General features: G+C 46.6%; 1 protein-coding gene across 9 annotated transcripts in view; it reads left to right on the top strand.

Annotated features, from left to right (window-relative positions):
• RAP1GAP2 (RAP1 GTPase activating protein 2) overlaps positions 1-19085 on the top strand; it is a 335084-nt gene that overhangs the window by 208679 nt on the left and 107320 nt on the right. For 7 of the 9 annotated variants that reach the window (XM_061604666.1, XM_061604671.1, XM_061604672.1 and 4 more), the window contains 2 exons: positions 10338-10373; positions 18607-18651. In XM_061604666.1, coding sequence (XP_061460650.1) covers positions 10338-10373; positions 18607-18651 — 81 coding nt within the window. The remainder of the gene's footprint in view (positions 1-10337; positions 10374-18606; positions 18652-19085) is intronic. The other 2 variants (XM_061604669.1, XM_061604667.1) reach the window with 1 other exon arrangement.

The following is a 19085-nucleotide window of genomic DNA, read 5'->3' as shown; positions in this document are numbered from 1 at the left end:
TTCGGCCCTGGGCCCAGCGCTCTTCAACATTTTTATTAATGACTTGGGTGAGGAGGTGCAGGGAATGCTTATCAAATTTGTAGGTGATACAAAATTGGGAGGGATATCTAATACCTTGGAAAACAGAAACAAAATTCAAAGGGATCTGGACCATTAGGCTAAAAACAACAGTGAAATTTAAGAGGGATAAGTGCAAAGTTCTACAGCTAGGAAAAAGAAACCAAATGCACAGTTATAAGACTGGGAATCCTTGGCTCAGCAATACTACATGCAAGATGGCTCTTGGAATTGTTGTTGATCACAAGCTGAATATGAGCCTACAGTGTGATGTGGCTTCAAAAAAGGCAAATACTATATTAGTTTGCATTAACAGAAGTATACTTTCCTAGTCACATGAAGTATTAGTTCCCCACTATTTGGCACTAGTTAGGTCTCATCTTGAGCATTGCATCCAGTTCTGGACACCGCACTTTAAAAAGGATGAAGACAAGCTAGAACAGGTTCAGAAGAAGGCAATGAGAATGATCAGGGGACTGGAAACAAAGCCCTATGAGGACAGACTGAAAGAACTGGGCACGTTTAGCCTTGAAAAGACTCAGGGGAAATATGATAGCTCTCTTCAAGTACTTGAAAGGTTATCACACAGAAGAGGGCCAGGATCGCTTCTTGATTGTCCCAGAGTGCAGGACATGGAATAATGAGATCAAGTTATAGAAAGTCATATTTCATCAGGAATTTCAGGAACATCAAGAAAAACATCTTAACTATTAGAGCAGTACAAGAATAGAGCCAATGTCCTAGGGAGGTGGTGGTGGGCTCTCCAACACTGGACACATTCAAGAGGCAGCTGGATGTGCTTCCAACACTACTATTATATGATTCTAAGTTTATATCTTTCCTCAAATCCAGACACTAAGTGCCATAAACAATCCTAAAAGCCGCCCTGGGCTCCTTCTGGGAGGAAGGGTGGGATGTAAATTTAATAAATAAATAATACAACAATGGAACCAATGACCTAGGTGGGCTCTCCAGCACTAGAGGCATTCAAGAGGCAGCTGGACAGTCACCCGTCAAGGATGCTTTAAGTTGGATTCCTGCATTGAGCCGGGGGTTGGATTTGATGGCCTTATAGGCCCCTTCCAACTCTACAATTCTATGATTCTAAGGAGGAGGAGAATCCAGGGGCTTCAAAAGCTTCCCTCTCATACAGTAGCGTAGTGGCAAATGCAGAAATGCAGGGTCCCTTCATGATAGTAACAGCCACCACCATCCATTTTTAGCTGTGGGGTTGAGAATGAGATGCTTGTTAATGTCTTCTTCCACAACAACAGACATCCCTAGGAGCCAATAAACATGAAAGGGGAGAGTGTTAGCTACTGAAAAGAGTTTTCTCTGTGGCTGACTCACCTCCTTTCACTCTGATTGCTTCTAATGAGCAGGAAAGGACAAGGAACCATGTTAGAAGACTCTTCTCAGTGACTAACAGACTCCCTTTTCATGCTGATTGGCTCGTGGGATGCTGGAGACAAAGGGACCCTGCTGGGAGCCTGCTCCCAAAAAAGTACAGGGTCTAAGACCCCCCGAGACCCTGCATCACTACACCCCTGCTCAAACAGCCTTATAGGCCCCTCCCAACTCTACTATTCTATGATTCAGTGATTGTTATTGCCCATGATACGTCAGAATGGAACCTTTATGTTCAAAGGTAGTCTACCTCACAGTACTTCAAATACAAAGGGACAAATAACTGGCAGGAGGGGCTGCTGCCTTCATGTTCCTCTTGCAGATTTTCTGTTTCATCAGTGTAGGAAACAGGATGTTGGACTAGATGGACCTGTTGGTCTTGTCAAGCAGGGCTCTTCTGAGATTCTCATCTGAATTTCTTGCCAGATTTTAGAAATCTGAATCACCTGCCTCATTTTCCAAAATGGAATGGATGCACCAAAAGTTCTCCATTGTTCCATTTTTAAAATTATCATCATCAAATTTTATACTGCAGATGCACCATTTGCTACAGCTTTCTGTTCCTTCAGTTCATTCAAACGCAGGCTCTTTATCCCCCCTCCCAAAATCTTGGGAACTGTAGCTTGTTAAGGGTGCTGAGGGTTGTTAGGAGACCCCTACTCCCTACGCAGGGCATTGATAAAACCCAAAGTAGAGGATTGATGCGATTACACAAAAGATCTCATTGAGATTGCTTTGTTGCAGTGTTCTAACTTCAATATTGCTTTATTGCCATGTTTTAACATCAAAATCACTTTATCACAGTGGGTTTACCTAGGTCCACACTAGCTTTAATATTGAAGAGGGGGAAACAGGGTTTATTCTAACCTTTTTTTACCTACTGCACAAGCAGCCAATCCACTGCCCGCCCCCATGCTTTTTGGAACCTAAAAAAAGTACATGAAAGATGTAAGAGAAAATAAGAATTAACAGAGAAAGAGACAAGAATGGAAAAAATAACAGGAAAAACAGGAAATTTGGGGAAATGAAAAAGACAGTGTAGGAACAAGAAAAATAGAGGTGCCTCTGGCCCTACTTGTGACTAGGATTTGCCCTATGTTATAAAGTGCCTATTATCCCTGCTGCTCAAAATGGCTGCTCAAAACCTTCCTACTTCTGGCCTCTCACCCATGTATAAGTGACATTATTTATGTCTGGAATAAGGCCCCGGACACAAACTTATTAATATCAATATTAATATCCTTCAGTTTGTCTGGAGACCTTGTGCTTCTTGGCCTGCCTTGTTGCTGCTGTCTGTTAGGGATGGAAAGATCTGCCAATGTCAGTTCTCTCAGTTTCTCACTTTTCCAATGTTAAATTCAGTTTACATTTCTGCAGCAATCTGTGAATTTAAAAAAAATCCTCATTCACCATTTGCACTGCAAAATTCACCATTTTAGTGCAAATTTCTCCAAATAAACACATTTTTGTAGGCAGTTTTGACAAAGGTACACATTTTTGCAAACCATTTCTTATCACATCATGCCTTTTGCGTGTTATTTTTACTCATATATTCATTTTTATGCACGCTTTCTCCTAATATATGCATTTTTATAAATATTGATTAGTTGGCGAACTGCATCCCAAAATTCGAATAAAGACAAATTTTGAAGGATGGATGTGTTTTGGTTCTCATATTGTTTCAGAAAGTGCTAATTTGGTTAGGGGACTTAGACTTGGTGCTCAATGGGGTACAATTGCCCCTGAAAGACCAGGTCTGTAGCCTTGAGGTCATTCTTGACTCCCAGCTGTCCATGGAAGCTCAGGTTTTGGCTGTGAGCGAGGCAGCGCTGTATCAACTCCATCTGATACGGAAGCTATGCCCCTACCTTCCCAATCATCTGCTCCCATCAGTGGTACATGCCCTGGTCTCCTCTCGCCTAGACTACTGTAATGCGCTCTACGTGGGGCTACCCTTAAAAACGGTTCGGAAGCTGCAACTGGTACAGAACACGGTGGCACGCTTGATTAAAGGCAGCCGCTGGCGAGATCATATCACTCCAGTGCTAAAAGAGTTGCACTGGTTACCAGTTGCTTACCGGGCCCAATTCAAGGTGTTGGTTTTGACCTTTAAATCCCTATATGGTTTCGGCCCAGTCTATCTAAAGGAGCGCCTCCAGATCATCAGCTATGCCGCCCAACATGATCAGCCTCAAAAGACCTTCTCTCCATCCCATCAGTCAAAACAGCCAAACTGGTGAGGACTAGAGAGAGGGCTTTTTCAGTTGTGGCGCCCACCCTATGGAACTCCCTCCCAAATGATCTCCGCCAGGCCCCTTCTATGATGAGCCTCCGCTGGGCCTTGAAGACCTGGCTCTTCAGGTAGCCTTTTGGGGTTGGCTAGATTTTATCTTCATTGTTTTTAGATTTTTAATGTCTATGTATTGTATGCCTATGTTGTACATCGCCCAGAGTAGCTGGACAGCCAGCCAGATGGGTGACTAATTAATTCAATAATCAATCAATAAATATAATAATAATAATTTGATAAATTCTGCTTGAAATGTGAACTGAATCAAAATTCTCACCCATCCCTACCATCTGTTGGGCCTAGCGAAGGGAGGGAGGCCTTGTCTCAGTCTGGGAGCCCCTCTGAGATGTTGCCTTCAGCTGAACTGAACTTTCTAGAAGTCTGGTGATGTGACATGAGTCTTCGTCAAGGATTACTTCTCTAGGTTAGGGGAAAGACAAAACCAATATTGGCAAACAGGAACAAGACTCCAGGGAATCCTGGGAACTGTAGCATGACACAGCAGAGAACCTGCTCTTCTAATTGAGAGAACTGGTGGGTTGGAGAAGGAAGGCCAAGGAGCTGAAAGAAGGGCCAGGGCCTGCCCTGTGGTTTTCCAAGCTGCCTGTTCAAAGAGAGAGAACTAACTGTGCTACTGGGCCTACTGAAGGGCAGAGCAGGAAGGAGGCACTTCAAGGCCTGAGAATCAACGGTAGCTGCTGGAGACATTTTTTGGACCACAGGCTGCTGAACACTAAACTGCACCACTTTGCCTTTGGAAAGAGTTCCTTGCTGGCTAGGGCAAGTTTGTGTTTGAAGGGATGTTTAGATAGGGACAGAAGGGAAAAAAATGGTTTTACTGCTTTCTTGTAACCGATATGTTCCATTCCGCCCCTCTAGGTGCTAATCTTTTGTATATCCTTTCAACCTAAAAGTTTCTTTTCCCAAGTCAGTTGTTGTACTGTTGTACCAGAATGAAACAACATCACTCCAAGGTTGCTGGTGCCCTAAACCACCTCCCCACAGCCCTGGCTAGCGGCATCCAACATTCACCACACCACCTACAGAGGCTCTGCTAGCTGATGTGCTTCATGCCTGTTGGAAGTGCGGCAGAAGCAACTCCTGCTTGGGTTATTTTGTTTGTATTTCAGAAGGAAGATAGAGTGAGGGTCCTTTAGCTGGTGAGGCTTGCCTACCTTTACCTGTGCTGTTCTCTACCTAACTTCCTTCCACTGTAAACTGACATGCTCAGGGAAGCTGACCTGCCCCTCCTTCATCTTCTTCTTCGACTGTCTGTGGAGAGAGGAGACATCTTTGTCTTTGCTCTCCTTCCAGAGCTATGAGGGCAATACCCAAGTCTGGGCATTGCGCCTCCAACTTAGTTAGTTAGAACTAGGTGTGCCTTTCCTATTTACTATATATTTCTATAAATAAAGTAGCTTTTCTTATTTTGCTAAGTCTTAAGTCTCAGTGACCTAAATGCAGGGTAAAAGCCTGCTACTTAGGTAAATACACACACTGGCACACACGCAGCTCAGACACTGAATATCTCTGCATATTTCCATAACACTGCCAACACAATATTTGCAGCTATGTTCTCATTGGCACCTGCTGAAGAACATCAAGACCCTACTGATGGAACACCTACTGCTGTACCATGAACGCTCAAATACATGCATGCCCCCATCAACAATTAAGTTCTACATTTGTTTTGTACTGGTATGTAACATTTGTATACCTACATGGTGTTTAGGTAGAGGTCAATATGAATCAATAAATGCCTTTGACTAGTCAAGTAATTAGTCTCATGATATACTATTAATATACGGTTATGAAGATTGGAAAGGAATCAGTATTCATCTTCATTTTCTATCTCTTTTTATCTCTTCTTACTTACTACTTTTATTAACTCCCATATGCCCAACTGCACAAAAACGTATTTCTCACTGCACATTTTTTTTGACACCACACATAATGTGTCTAACTGCACATTAGAATAAAGCTTGGGAGGGAAATATAGAAATGATTTTGAAGACCCTGACCTTTTAGGAAGGTCACTGACAAACTAGAACATGACCAGAGGAAAGTCACCAGGATGGTGTGGGATCTGGAAATCAAATCCTATCAGCAATGGTTGACAGAGCTGAGAATGTTAAGCTTGGAAAAAAGATTTAAGGGGAGAAGTAATAAAGGGATTTAAGAGTGGGAATCCCATACCTGGATTTTTAAATAATGGGACTTAGATCTCTCTTGTGAGCAAAGGCTTGATCAAAAGATGCCAGAAGGGCAGGAAAGAGGAGGATGAGACATACCTTTTTAAAGTACTCTTAGGAAGAAAACCCTGCTTGTTTATGAGTGTTCCAGTATTTGAGGACTCCCAGAACAGCTGGACAGACTTTTTATTTTTTTTGAGGAGAGCAGCTTCCTGAGAAAATAAACCCGCAATTGAATTACCGTGCTGTTACTAGACAAAGGAGATGACCTTGCAAATGACTGGAAAATTCAAAATGTGATACAATAATTGAGTTTGGTTGGGTGAGCTCCGCTGGAACCTTGCCACTAATTAGCTTAATAGTCTATGTCTGCCTTTACTCTGGCTTTTTATTTTCTAACAAGATCATCATTTTGCTTTATGTTATCGGACACAGTTTTCAGGACCACCACACCCCTCTTTGTGTCCTTATCTTGCCTTTCCTTCACCAATGCAAATTTCCCAGTGCTAAGATTAGCTCTATGTCTCATTCTCTGTGCTTTTGAGTACAAGCTGCTGATCATGGAATCATAGGAACATAGAACCGTAGAGTAGGAAGGGGCTTATAAGGCCATCAAGTCCAACCCCCTGCTCAATGCAGGAATCCAACTTAAAGCATACCCAACAGGTGGCTGTCCAGCTGCCTCTTGAAGGCCTCCAGTGTTGGTGAGCACATCACCTCCCTCTGTCATTGGTTCCATTGTTGTACAGCGCTAACAGTTAGGAAGTTTTTCCTGCTATTCAGTCAAAATCTGGCTTCCTGTAACTTGAGCCCATTCTTCTGTGTCCTGCACTCTGGGACGATCAAGAAGAGATCCTGGCGCTCCTCTGTGTGGCAACCTTTCAAGTATTGGAAAAGTGCTATCCTATCTCCCCTCAGTCTTCTCTTCTCCAGGCTAAACATGCACAGTTCTTTCAGTCTCTCCTCATAGGGCTTTGTTTCCAGTCCCCCGATCATCCTTGTTGCTTTCCTCTGAACTTGTTCCAGTTTGTCTGCATCCTTCTTAAAGTGCAGTGTCCAGAACTTGACACAGTATTCAAGATGAGGCCTAACCAGTGCCGAATAGAGGACAACCAATACTTCATGTGATTTGAAAACTGAGGTCAGTAATAAACACAGGAAGAAATCTGCCTTCTATCAGGTCAGGCCACATCTGCACCATACAATTAAAGCACTATGACACCACTTTAACAGTCATTGCTCCCCCCCTACAAATCCTGGGAAATGTTGGTTAAGAGCACTGAAGGTTGTTAGGAGACACCTATTCACTTCACAGGCTTACAGTTCCCAGAGTTCCCTGGGAAGAGGGATGGATTGTTAAACCAATATGGGTATCATAGCTCTGTAGGGGGAATAGAGGACTCCTCACAACTCTCAGCATTCTTAACAAACCCTAAGGAGGCTGCCTGCTCAATCTGTACTCCAGGTACTAACTGTTGATGGGCAACTTCAAGGCCCTCTATCTCTCTCCTGAGGGTTTTCAAACTTTAGACGTAGACCACAACTGCACCTTACATTTAAAGCACCGTGACACCACTTTAAACATTTATGGCTTCCCCCAAAAGTTATGGCTTCCCCCAGAAGAATCCTGGAACTGTAGTTAAGAGTTGTTAGGAGAGCCTTATTCCCTTAACAGAGCAACAAATCCTAGAGTGGTTTAACAACCAATCCTTTCCATGAGATTCTATTTTGCCAACCCTGCCCTACATAGAAGGGAAGCAAAATGGAAGAATGAGGAATTGGCCACTGATTAGGGATGGAAAGATCTGTCTGTTTCAGTTCTCTCAGTTTCTGATTTTTCCAATGTTAAATTCAATTCTCTACATTTCTATAGTGATCTTGATTTTTTTTAAAAAAAAAACCTCATGAACATTCTGCACCATTTCAGTGCTAATTTCTCCAAATAGACACATTTTTGTAGGCAGTTCTGACAAAGGTACACATTTTTGCAAGCCATTTCTTATCACATCATGCCGTTTTGCATGTTATTTTCACTCATGTATTCATTTTTATGCACACATGCTTCCTTGTCCTTTCTGCTGATTGAAGCCAATCAGAGTGAAACAAAGTGAGTTAGCCACTGAGAAGAGTCTTTTCAGTAGCTAATACTCTCATCTTCCATGCTTATTGGCTCCTAGAGACATCTGTAGTTGTGGGAGAAGGTATTAACAAGGATCTCATTCTCAAACCAGCAACAAAAAAATAGGGAGGGGTGTGGCTGTGACTATCATAAAGGGACCCTGCACTTCTGAATCTGCCACTACACTACTGTTCACTTCCCTTTTTCCCCCTAAAGGTGTGCTGGCACCAGGGGTGCCAGGTTCGTGACCTGAGACTGATCCTGTATCTTGAGGAGAAGAGAAAGTCAGCCAAGTGCAGGTGTTCTTGCAACTCTGTAATGGGAAAAACCACAAGGCGGAATTTCCCTTCCCCCTGCACAACTTTTAAAGATACAGAAGACCTCTTGGAGGCTGGGCCTGGCAACCAAGAGGTCTTCTGTATCTTTAAAAGGTGTGCAGGGGGAAGGGAGAATTCCACCTTGTGGTTTTTCTCATTACAGTGTAATGGCTGACTTTCTCTTCTAAAGATACAGAATCAGTGTCAGGCCATGAACCTGGCAACCCAAGCTGGCACTGCAAACCTGGCTGCCATTTTTTACCAAATGCCCCAGACTCTGTTATTCCAGAGTCAGGTGGGTGTGGGGAAAATGGTAACCACTACCAAACAATAGTGGAGGATATTTGAGAAAATGTTGCACAATGATCTATTTTGTGGGGAGGGACATGAGAAAATGAACAAAACAATCAGAAAAAGGTCTTCTAAGACATTCTGGCTCAGCTGTGACCATAATTACATGTAACCTTTCTGTTTTAACTCTGCTGTTTCATTGTGACTTTTATTATATTATATTATTTATCTATTTTTGCTGCACTTGCTTTTAAATCGCATTATTGATGGATTTTGTTGTTTGCGTCTTTCTTTTATATAGTGCTGGGTTTCTAAAATTGTATTTTACTATTTTGTAAACCACCTTGAACTATAAAGAAGGAAGGTGGAGAATATATATTTTACATAAATAAGGGCTTAATCAGCACCCAGTGTTTTGATCTCATCCTATGTCAACTCAAACAAAAAAAGCTTTTCAGGCAGAGTTAATTAGCACAGCTGGCTCAGAGATATGAGCTTAGGTGCACCAGGAGAATTAAATGAGGATTTCTGAGTTCATAAAAATAATTGATGCAGTTAGGCTTACATTGTCCATTAAAACATCCTAAGAACATAAGTGATTCACTAGAGAAGACAATAATGCTGGGAAAAACAGAAGGGAGTAGAAAAAGAGGAAGGCCAAACAAGAGATGGATTGATTCCATAAAGGAAGCCACAGGCTTGAACTTACAAGATCTGAACAGGGTGGTTCGTGACAGATGCTCTTGGAGGCCGCTGATTCATAGGGTCAACAATTTCATAGTTGAAATTGACTTGAAGGCACATAACAACAGCAACAAGAACATAAGAGCAGCCTTGCTGGATCAGGCCAAAAGTCCATCTAAGTCCAGCATCCTATTTTCAGAGTAGCCAGCCATCTGGGAAGCCCACAAGCAGGACCTGTGCGCAACAGCACTTTGTCTACTTGTGAGTCCCAGCAACTGATATTCAGATGCATGCCGTGTCCAACTGTGGATTTCTGTTTGATTTCATTTACAATCATTGAATTCATTTAGAATTGACTAGACAATGGATTTCATTTACAATCAAAATAAAAATCCGGACTTTCCTGTGTACATTTATTTAATTATACCTGTTAGGTCTATCAAAAACACATTCTCTGGGCATTGTACAAAGCAATTAAAAACATATCTATAATGCCAATAAAAATTCACAATCAATTTTTAAAAATAAACCCAGTGTAAAATCCAAGTACAAAAACTTCAACACAATGAAATGCAATGCAAATCACAGGAGTTAAAAATAAGCAGCAAATACAGGAGATAAAACCACCAACCACAAGGACTAAAACAAGATCTTTAAAAGACCTGAAAGAACAAAAAAGTATTTCTCTGGTGCCAGGTAAGTTTCCCTAGGAGAGTATTCCATAGCTAGGGGCCTCCACCAGAAAAGGTGTCTCCCTCATGGCTGCTCTCCAAGTTTCACATTGAGGAGACACTCAGAGAGACTCTCCGTAGATGATCTTAAGATTCAGGCACATCAAAGAGATGTACGGGCAAGTCTCAAGGTTCCAAGCCATTTAGAGCGTCATGGGTCAAAACACTTTGAATTGGACATGGTGAAGATCAGTTGATAGCTGTCATAATGTGTTGACTTTTAATTTCTTTCTCCTTCCCCCCCCCCAGTCTGCAGAGTTCTTTGAAATGCTGGAAAAAATGCAGGTATGTGACATGTAAACTCTCCCCAGAACTTGCTCCTCTTTCCTGGTTATGAGTGCAAGTTTCCGAAATAATAGTGCAGGGCTATTTTGAAATGTGTGTGTGAGAGAGGAAGATTTGCCATGTGTGTGTGTATAAATGGCCTTCAAAGTTTAGTTGTGATCTTTGGGGACAGGGAGAAATTTCTTACATTTTCCAGAGGGGGGGGTGAGCAGCTTATCTGATAGATATGAGATGGCAGAGGTTTATAAAAAGAGAAAAAGATGGCGACTGAGGCGGATGCTTAGCAGGGAGCTCCGCGCTTCAACTTAAAAACATCTTTAAAAAAACTTCAATGCCATCAATACCATCATTATCATCTGCCGGTTTGTCTGCCTGTCACTACGGGCTGAATATTGCTGCATACCTGGGGCCGTTGTCGCCGCCGTTACCCGCTGTTGTCGTCCTTGCGGGCTGTGCTGCCCGGGGCTTTGCTGCTGCTTGTGTGCGGGCGTCGTTGCTGGGTTGTGCCGCTGCCGCCGCCTGCCGCTGTCGTGGTTGTGTTGCTGCCTGGGTGTTGCGGCTCTGTTTCATCACTGCCGCTGCGGGCCGTGCCGTGCTGCCGGGGTGCCGTTGTTGCGGCGGTCGGGCCGCTCTTCGGAGTGCCGTCGCAGAGGCTGGGCCGTTGCTTTTCGTCGCGGCCTGTGCTGCTGTTACCGGTGCTTGCCCGCCCGTGTGCCGCTGCGGGCTGTGTCGCTGCCCGGGGCGCCGTCGCTGCGGCTGGTGCTGTCGCCGCCGTTGTTGCGGGCCCGCCCGTGTGCGGGCGTTGTGACCGCCGCCTCTGCCGCTGCAGGCTGTGCTCTTGCCCGGGTCGTCATCGTTGCGGCTTGTGGTGCCACCGCCGTCGTCGCCCCCGCCGCCGCGGGCCGTGTCGCCACTGGAACATCATCGTAGCGGCCGGGCCCATTGCTTTTCCACTGCTGCCGGGGCCTTCGTGCCACTGTTGCTCGGACATTCTTTCGGCTGCTTCTGCCTGCTCCTTGTTGTTGTTTCATCGCTGGATTGTTGCTGCTGGGCTCCGTTGCTTCTGCCTGCTCCCATGTCTTTGTTTCATCGTGGCTTTCTGCCTGCTTGCCGCCACTCCATTCAAGTTCGCTGCTTGGGGCGTGTTTTACCCTTTTGGCTTGCTTACTTGTTTGTTTGTTTATTGGGTCGTGGGCAGATATTTTACAACTTTATTTGCAGATATTATTTATGGACGAAGTTTGATGCGGAGGAGTATTCTTAATACCGGCTGCTAGTGTTGATGTTTGGGTGTATTTTAACTTGTTAGTTAGTTTGTTTGTTTGTGCGTGTGAATGAGATTGTGTGGATGTGTTTGTGTGCGTTTATGTGTATTTTATGTGTTGTTGTGTGAATGTGCCTGTTGTGTTTTAGTATTTTTAAATATGTGCCTGGGAGAGCATATTTTGCATTTAACGGGGAGGCTTTCGGGGGCCCCAATTAGCGTAGTGACGGGTTATGGGAGGTATGGCGCTAGGAGGAGAACGTGCCAGGTAAGGGGAACTCGCCCCAGACAAGTTGTGTCTGTGCCTTGTTCCGGTTCTCCTCAAGGCCACAGAACTGCTGGTTGTTCTATCAGCCAGCCCTTAGATCTCCAGGTGCTGCTTTTGAATGCCAGGTCGGTATATAATAAAACCTCCCTTGTCCACGACTTAATTGTGGATGAGGGTGCCGACCTGGCATGTCTAACCGAGACCTGGGTGGGTGAGCAGGGAGGGGTTGCTCTCTCTCAGCTTTGTCCACCTGGGTATACGGTGCAGCACTATGGTAGACCTGAGGGTCGGGGAGGCGGGGTCGCTGTGGTCTATAGGAGTACTTTCTCTCTCACCAGGCATCCTGTCCAGATGGTGACTGGTCTAGAGTGCCTCCACCTTGTGCTGGGTCAAGGAGACAGACTGGGAATCCTGTTGGTGTACCGCCCACCTTGCTGCCCAACAGCTTCCCTAGCTGAGCTGACAGAGATAGTCTCGGAGGTATTGCTGAGGTCCCCCAAACTTGTGGTGTTGGGGGACATCAACATTCATGCCGAGACTGTTTTATCTGGGGCGGCTCAGGACTTCATGGCCTCCATGACAACCATGGGGCTGTCTCAATTTGTTACTGGCCCAACGCATGTATCGGGTCACACTCTTGATTTGATCTTCGCCACTGGTCATGGAAATGGTGATCTGTAGGTGGGGTGTTTTTCATCTACTCCATTGTCATGGACAGATCACCGCCTGCTGAGTTTTAGACTTACGACGACTCTTTCCCTCTTCAAGGGTGGGGGACCTATTAAGTTGGTCCGCTCTCGGAGGCTTATGGATCCTATTGGTTTTCAGACGGCTCTGGGAGTTTTTCCAGCTGATAGTACTGGCGCTCCTGTCGAGGCCTTGGTCGAACTGTGGAATACGGAGATGGCCCGGGCTATTGACACGATTGCTCCCGCGCGCCCTCTTCGATGCAGAGCTTATACAGCTCCGTGGTATACCCCGGAGCTGAGAGTGATGAAGCAAGAGAGAAGGAGGCTGGAGTGCAGATGGAGACGAACTCCAGACGGATGCAGTTATGCTTTGGTAAGTGCCTCTACTAAGTCGTATATAAAAGCGGTAAGGGCGGCGAAGAAGTTTCACTTCGCTGCCTCTATCAGGACATCTCTCTGCCGCCCTGCAGAGCTTTTTAGGGTTGTACGAGGACTCTTACATTCTGGTCCTCGAGATACTATTGAAACATCTGAAGCTCACTGTAACGACATCGCAGGGCACTTCCAAAATAAAATCGCATGCATCTGTAGGGACCTAGACTCCGATGTTATGACAGACGAATCCATTGAAGTGTCCAGAACACGGTCTTGTCTTTCATTATTGGATGAGTTTCAGTTGGTGCAGCTTGAGGAAGTGGACAAGGTACTTGGATTGGTGCGGGCGACCACGTCTGCTCTAGATCCTTGTCCATCTTGGCTAGTGAAGGCTAGCAGGACTACTACCACCGGCTGGGCCAAGGAAGTGATAAATGCCTCCTTGAGTGAGGGAGTAGTCCCTAGTAGCCTCAAGGAGGCAGTAGTAAGACCTCTCTTAAAGAAACCTTCCTTAGACCCAGATGACCTGAACAACTATAGACCGGTGGCGAATGTCCCCTTTTTGGGCAAGGTTCTGGAGCGGGTGGTTGCCGGTCAGCTCCAGGTGCTCTTGGATGAGACCGATTATCTGGATCCGTTTCAATCCGGTTTTAGGCCTGGTTTTGGCACTGAAACAGCCTTGGTCGCCCTGTATGATGACCTTTGTCGGGAGAGGGACAGAGGGAGTGTGACTCTGTTGATTCTCCTTGATCTCTCAGCGGCGTTTGATACCATCGACCATGGTATCCTTCTGGGGAGACTCGCGGAGTTGGGAGTTGGAGGCACTGCTTGGCAGTGGTTCCGCTCCTACTTGGCGGATCGTCACCAGAAGGTAGTACTTGGGGAACATTGCTCAACTCCTTGGACTCTCCATTGTGGAGTCCCTCAGGGGTCGGTTTTGTCCCCCATGCTTTTTAACATCTACATGCAGCCTCTGGGTGCCGTCATCAGGAGTTTTGGAGTGCGTTGCCACCAGTACGCTGATGACACGCAGCTCTATTTCTCCTTTTCATCTTCTACAGGTGAGTCTGTGGATGTGCTGAATCACTGCCTGACCGCGATAATGGACTGGATGAGAGCTAATAAACTGAGACTCAATCCAGACAAGACTGAGACACTGTTGGTGAATGCCTTCCCTGCCCAGATGGTGGATGCTTACCCTGTTCTAGATGGGGTTACACTCCCCTTGAAGGAACAGGTTTGTAGTCTTGGGGTTCTTTTCGATCCTTCCTTGTCTCTGGAGGCGCAAGTGGCCACGGTGGCAAGGAATGCATTCTACCACCTTCGGTTGGTAGCCCAGCTACGCCCCTATCTGGACAGGGATGACCTCGCCTCAGTTGTTCATGCTCTGGTAACTTCTAGGTTGGATTACTGTAATGCACTCTACGTAGGGCTGCCCTTGAAGACAGTTCGGAAGCTTCAGCTAGTGCAAAACGCAGCAGCCAGACTGCTGACGAGGACCAGCCGGTCAGCGCATATAACACCTGTTCTGTTGTAAAACGCAGTCTGGCTGCTGCGTTTTGCACTAGCTGAAGCTTCCGAACTGTCTTCAAGGGCAGCCCTACGTAGAGCGCATTACAGTAATCCAACCTAGAAGTTACCAGAGCATGAACAACTGAGGCGAGGTCATCCCTGTCCAGATAGGGGCGTAGCTGGGCTACCAACCGAAGGTGGTAGAATGCATTCCTTGCCACCGTGGCCACTTGTGCCTCCAGAGACAAGGAAGGATCGAAAAGAACCCCAAGACTACGAACCTGTTCCTTCAAGGGGAGTGTAGAACAGGGTAAGCATCCACCATCTGGGCAGGGAAGGCGTTCACCAACAGTGTCTCAGTCTTGTCTGGATTGAGTCTCAGTTTATTAGCTCTCATCCAGTCCATTATCACGGTCAGGCAGTGATTCAGCACATCCACAGACTCACCTGTAGAAGATGAAAAGGAGAAATAGAGCTGCGTGTCATCAGCGTACTGGTGGCAACGCACTCCAAAACTCCTGATGACGGCACCCAGAGGCTGCATGTAGATGTTAAAAAGCATGGGGGACAAAACCGACCCCTGAGGGACTCCACAATGGAGAGTCCAAGGAGTTGAGCAATGTTCCCCAAGTACTACCTTCTGGTGACGATCCGCCAAGTAGGAGCGGAACCACTGCCAAGCAGTGCCTCCAACTCCCAACTCCGCGAGTCTCCCCAGAAGGATACCATGGTCGATGGTATCAAACGCCGCTGAGAGATCAAGGAGAATCAACAGAGTCACACTCCCTCTGTCCCTCTCCTGACAAAGGTCATCATACAGGGCGACCAAGGCTGTTTCAGTGCCCAAACCAGGCCTAAAACCGGATTGAAACGGATCCAGATAATCGGTCTCATCCAAGAGCACCTGGAGCTGACCGGCAACCACCCGCTCCAGAACCTTGCCCAAAAAGGGGACATTCGCCACCGGTCTATAGTTGTTCAGGTCATCTGGGTCTAAGGAAGGTTTCTTTAAGAGAGGTCTTACTACTGCCTCCTTGAGGCTACTAGGGACTACTCCCTCACTCAAGGAGGCATTTATCACTTCCTTGGCCCAGCCGGTGGTAGTAGTCCTGCTAGCCTTCACTAGCCAAGATGGACAAGGATCTAGAGCAGACGTGGTCGCCCGCACCAATCCAAGTACCTTGTCCACTTCCTCAAGCTGCACCAACTGAAACTCATCCAATAATGAAAGACAAGACCGTGTTCTGGATACTTCAATGGATTCGTCTGTCATAACATCGGAGTCTAGGTCCCTACGGATGCATGCGATTTTATTTTGGAAGTGCCCTGCGATGTCGTTACAGTGAGCTTCAGATGTTTCAATAGTATCTCGAGGACCAGAATGTAAGAGTCCTCGTACAACCCTAAAAAGCTCTGCAGGGCGGCAGAGAGATGTCCTGATAGAGGCAGCGAAGTGAAACTTCTTCGCCGCCCTTACCGCTTTTATATACGACTTAGTAGAGGCACTTACCAAAGCATAACTGCATCCGTCTGGAGTTCGTCTCCATCTGCACTCCAGCCTCCTTCTCTCTTGCTTCATCACTCTCAGTTCCGGGGTATACCACGGAGCTGTATAAGCTCTGCATCGAAGAGGGCGCGCGGGAGCAATCGTGTCAATAGCCCGGGCCATCTCCGTATTCCACAGTTCGACCAAGGCCTCGACAGGAGCGCCAGTACTATCAGCTGGAAAAACTCCCAGAGCCGTCTGAAAACCAATAGGATCCATAAGCCTCCGAGAGCGGACCAACTTAATAGGTCCCCCACCCTTGCAGAGGGAAAGAGTCGTCGTAAGTCTAAAACTCAGCAGGCGGTGATCTGTCCATGACAATGGAGTAGATGAAAAACACCCCACCTCCAGATCACCATTTCCATGACCAGTGGCGAAGATCAAATCAAGAGTGTGACCCGATACATGCGTTGGGCCAGTAACAAATTGAGACAGCCCCATGGTTGTCATGGAGGCCATGAAGTCCTGAGCCGCCCCAGATAAAACAGTCTCGGCATGAATGTTGATGTCCCCCAACACCACAAGTTTGGGGGACCTCAGCAATACCTCCGAGACTATCTCTGTCAGCTCAGCTAGGGAAGCTGTTGGGTAGCAAGGTGGGCGGTACACCAACAGGATTCCCAGTCTGTCTCCTTGACCCAGCACAAGGTGGAGGCACTCTAGACCAGTCGCCATCTGGACAGGATGCCTGGTGAGAGAGAAAGTACTCCTATAGACCACAGCGACCCCGCCTCCCCGACCCTCAGGTCTACCATAGTGCTGCACCGTATACCCAGGTGGACAAAGCTGAGAGAGAGCAACTCCTCCCTGCTCACCCACCCAGGTCTCGGTTAGACATGCCAGGTCGGCATCCTCATCCACAATTAAGTCGTGGACAAGGGAGGTTTTATTATATACCGACCTGGCATTCAAAAGCAGCACCTGGAGATCTAAGGGCTGGCTGATAGAACAACCAGCAGTTCTGTGGCCTTGAGGAGAACCGGAACAAGGCACAGACACAACTTGTCTGGGGCGAGTTCCCCTTACCTGGCACGTTCTCCTCCTAGCACCATACCTCCCATAACCCGTCACTACGCTAATTGGGGCCCCCGAAAGCCCCCGTTTAGTCACTTCTGTCCTCCATCCGCGGATCAGTCCCCCTCCCTGCAACAGAGAGACAGAAGGAGAGTAAGTGCATGTCCGCACACTTTGCTTTCCCAAGGGATCTGGGTAAAAGTAGAATCCAGCATAATTAAGCTGAGCCTTTAAAAGCACATAGGGCTGAAAGAGGAAATAGGCAAGAGCATTACTTCCTCCTTCAGCTCTAGGCAAATGTCAAGGGAGAAAAAGATAACCACCCTCATAGAAGCAGTAGAATCATAGAACAGTAGAGTCAGAAGGGGCATATAAGGCCATCGAGTCCAACTCCTGCTCAGTGCAGGAATCCAACTTAAAGCAGATCTGACAGGTGGCTGTCCAGCCTCCACTATTGGAGAGCCTACCACCTCCCTAGGTAATTGGTTCCATTGTCGTACAGGAAGTTCAGTCAAAATCTGGGTTCCTGTAACTTGAGCCCATTATTCCGTGTCCTACACTCTGGGACAATCAAAAAGAGATCCTGGCTCTCTTCTGTGTGGTAACCTTTCAGGTACTTGAAGAATGCTATCCTATCTCCCCTCAGTCTTCTCAAGGCTAAACATGCCCAGTTCTTTCAGTCTCTCATAGGGCTTTGTTTCCAGTCCCCTGATCATCCTTGTTGCCCTCCTCTGAACCTGTTCACCACCTCATGACCAAAGAAGTAGTGAGTGGAAGGCCTCAGAGGCTTCAAGGGCACCACAGGAAGATCTCAAGGACACCATAGTGTCCATGGGGTACCATAGTGTCCATGGGGTACCATATTATGGATCCCTGTGCTGTTTCAGGGGACGGGGGGTAAGGAAAGAAGGTTGGTAAAAAGATAGCTGCCCCTGTTGACCTGGGGCATTTGGGCTGACCTCAATTGCCAGTTGAGGCGGCTATATTTTTTGTTCCAAGAATGCTATATGATGGCATACCATTGTTGTCTCTGGGCCATTTACAATGAGGAACACTGCTTGGTGGTGGCTGCTGTTTATCACATCTCTGTCACTGCCCCACATCTCAACATGGGACTGTGAAATATCTGTAGGCTATTTCGCCCAGCCTTAATACAGTGGTGGCTGGTGCCCATCGGGACTGGTTGGGCAGGAAGCTCAATAGTAGTTGAAGCCGGAGCCAGTGACAGGTAAAGCCGATTAATTCTAGTCTAGTCCCCATCTTCTTTCTTCCATGAGGGTAATGGCAAAAGTAAGGAGAAGGAAGCTGACAGGCAGTGCCACTCTCTGGACTGATTTTAAGTAAGAAGGCAGGCAGACAGGTGAGGACTGGCTGAGGGCAGACTGAGGCTGGTGGGCCTCAGTGACCCATTCACCCAAAATGAGCTAGCTTCCACCCTGTGATATGTACAGAGCAATTCTAATTCGATGCTGCAAATCTGTAACTAGGAATGTGCATTCCAGATCCTCTGTCACATGTCCCATAAATAATGGACCAAACTGCATGTCTTATTTTTCTACAAACAGGCACCAAAATTAGAGGAACAGAGAAGTGGAAACCAGAAGAATAAGGTCAGTTTCAGCGCAAGGCCCGCGTAGGTCTTGTTTTTGATATCTAGGAACGGGATGCTTTCCTGTAACATGGTGGCTCATAATGTAAAGGACTCCACAGTTCCCTGAGTGGTAAAAATTCCCAGAGTAGGGCTACTGGAAGTGTGGGGAAGTTGTGGCCCTCCAGATACAGTTGGACTCCCAGCAGCATGGCCAATGGTCATGGATGATGGGAATTGTCCAGAAACAACTGGGAGGTCTCCCCACCCTCTGTGCTACTGAGTTTAGGCTGTTGTCCTGAACACCCAGGTGGGGAACTGTTTCTAGCCGGTGGCCAAGATCCTAGGTTCCCCGACCGCCAGCAGGCCAGTTTGACAGTCACCCATTGTCAATCACCTGGCATCATCCTGATACCGAGTGCCCCATTTTCCCTTCCTAGCATGGCTTAAGTTCAA

Source organism: Rhineura floridana, chromosome 21 (genome assembly GCF_030035675.1).
Source record: "Rhineura floridana isolate rRhiFlo1 chromosome 21, rRhiFlo1.hap2, whole genome shotgun sequence".
Lineage (NCBI taxonomy): Eukaryota > Metazoa > Chordata > Lepidosauria > Squamata > Rhineuridae > Rhineura > Rhineura floridana.
Note: the sequence above shows the minus strand (reverse complement) of the source record. Positions and strands in the feature narration are given on the sequence as shown.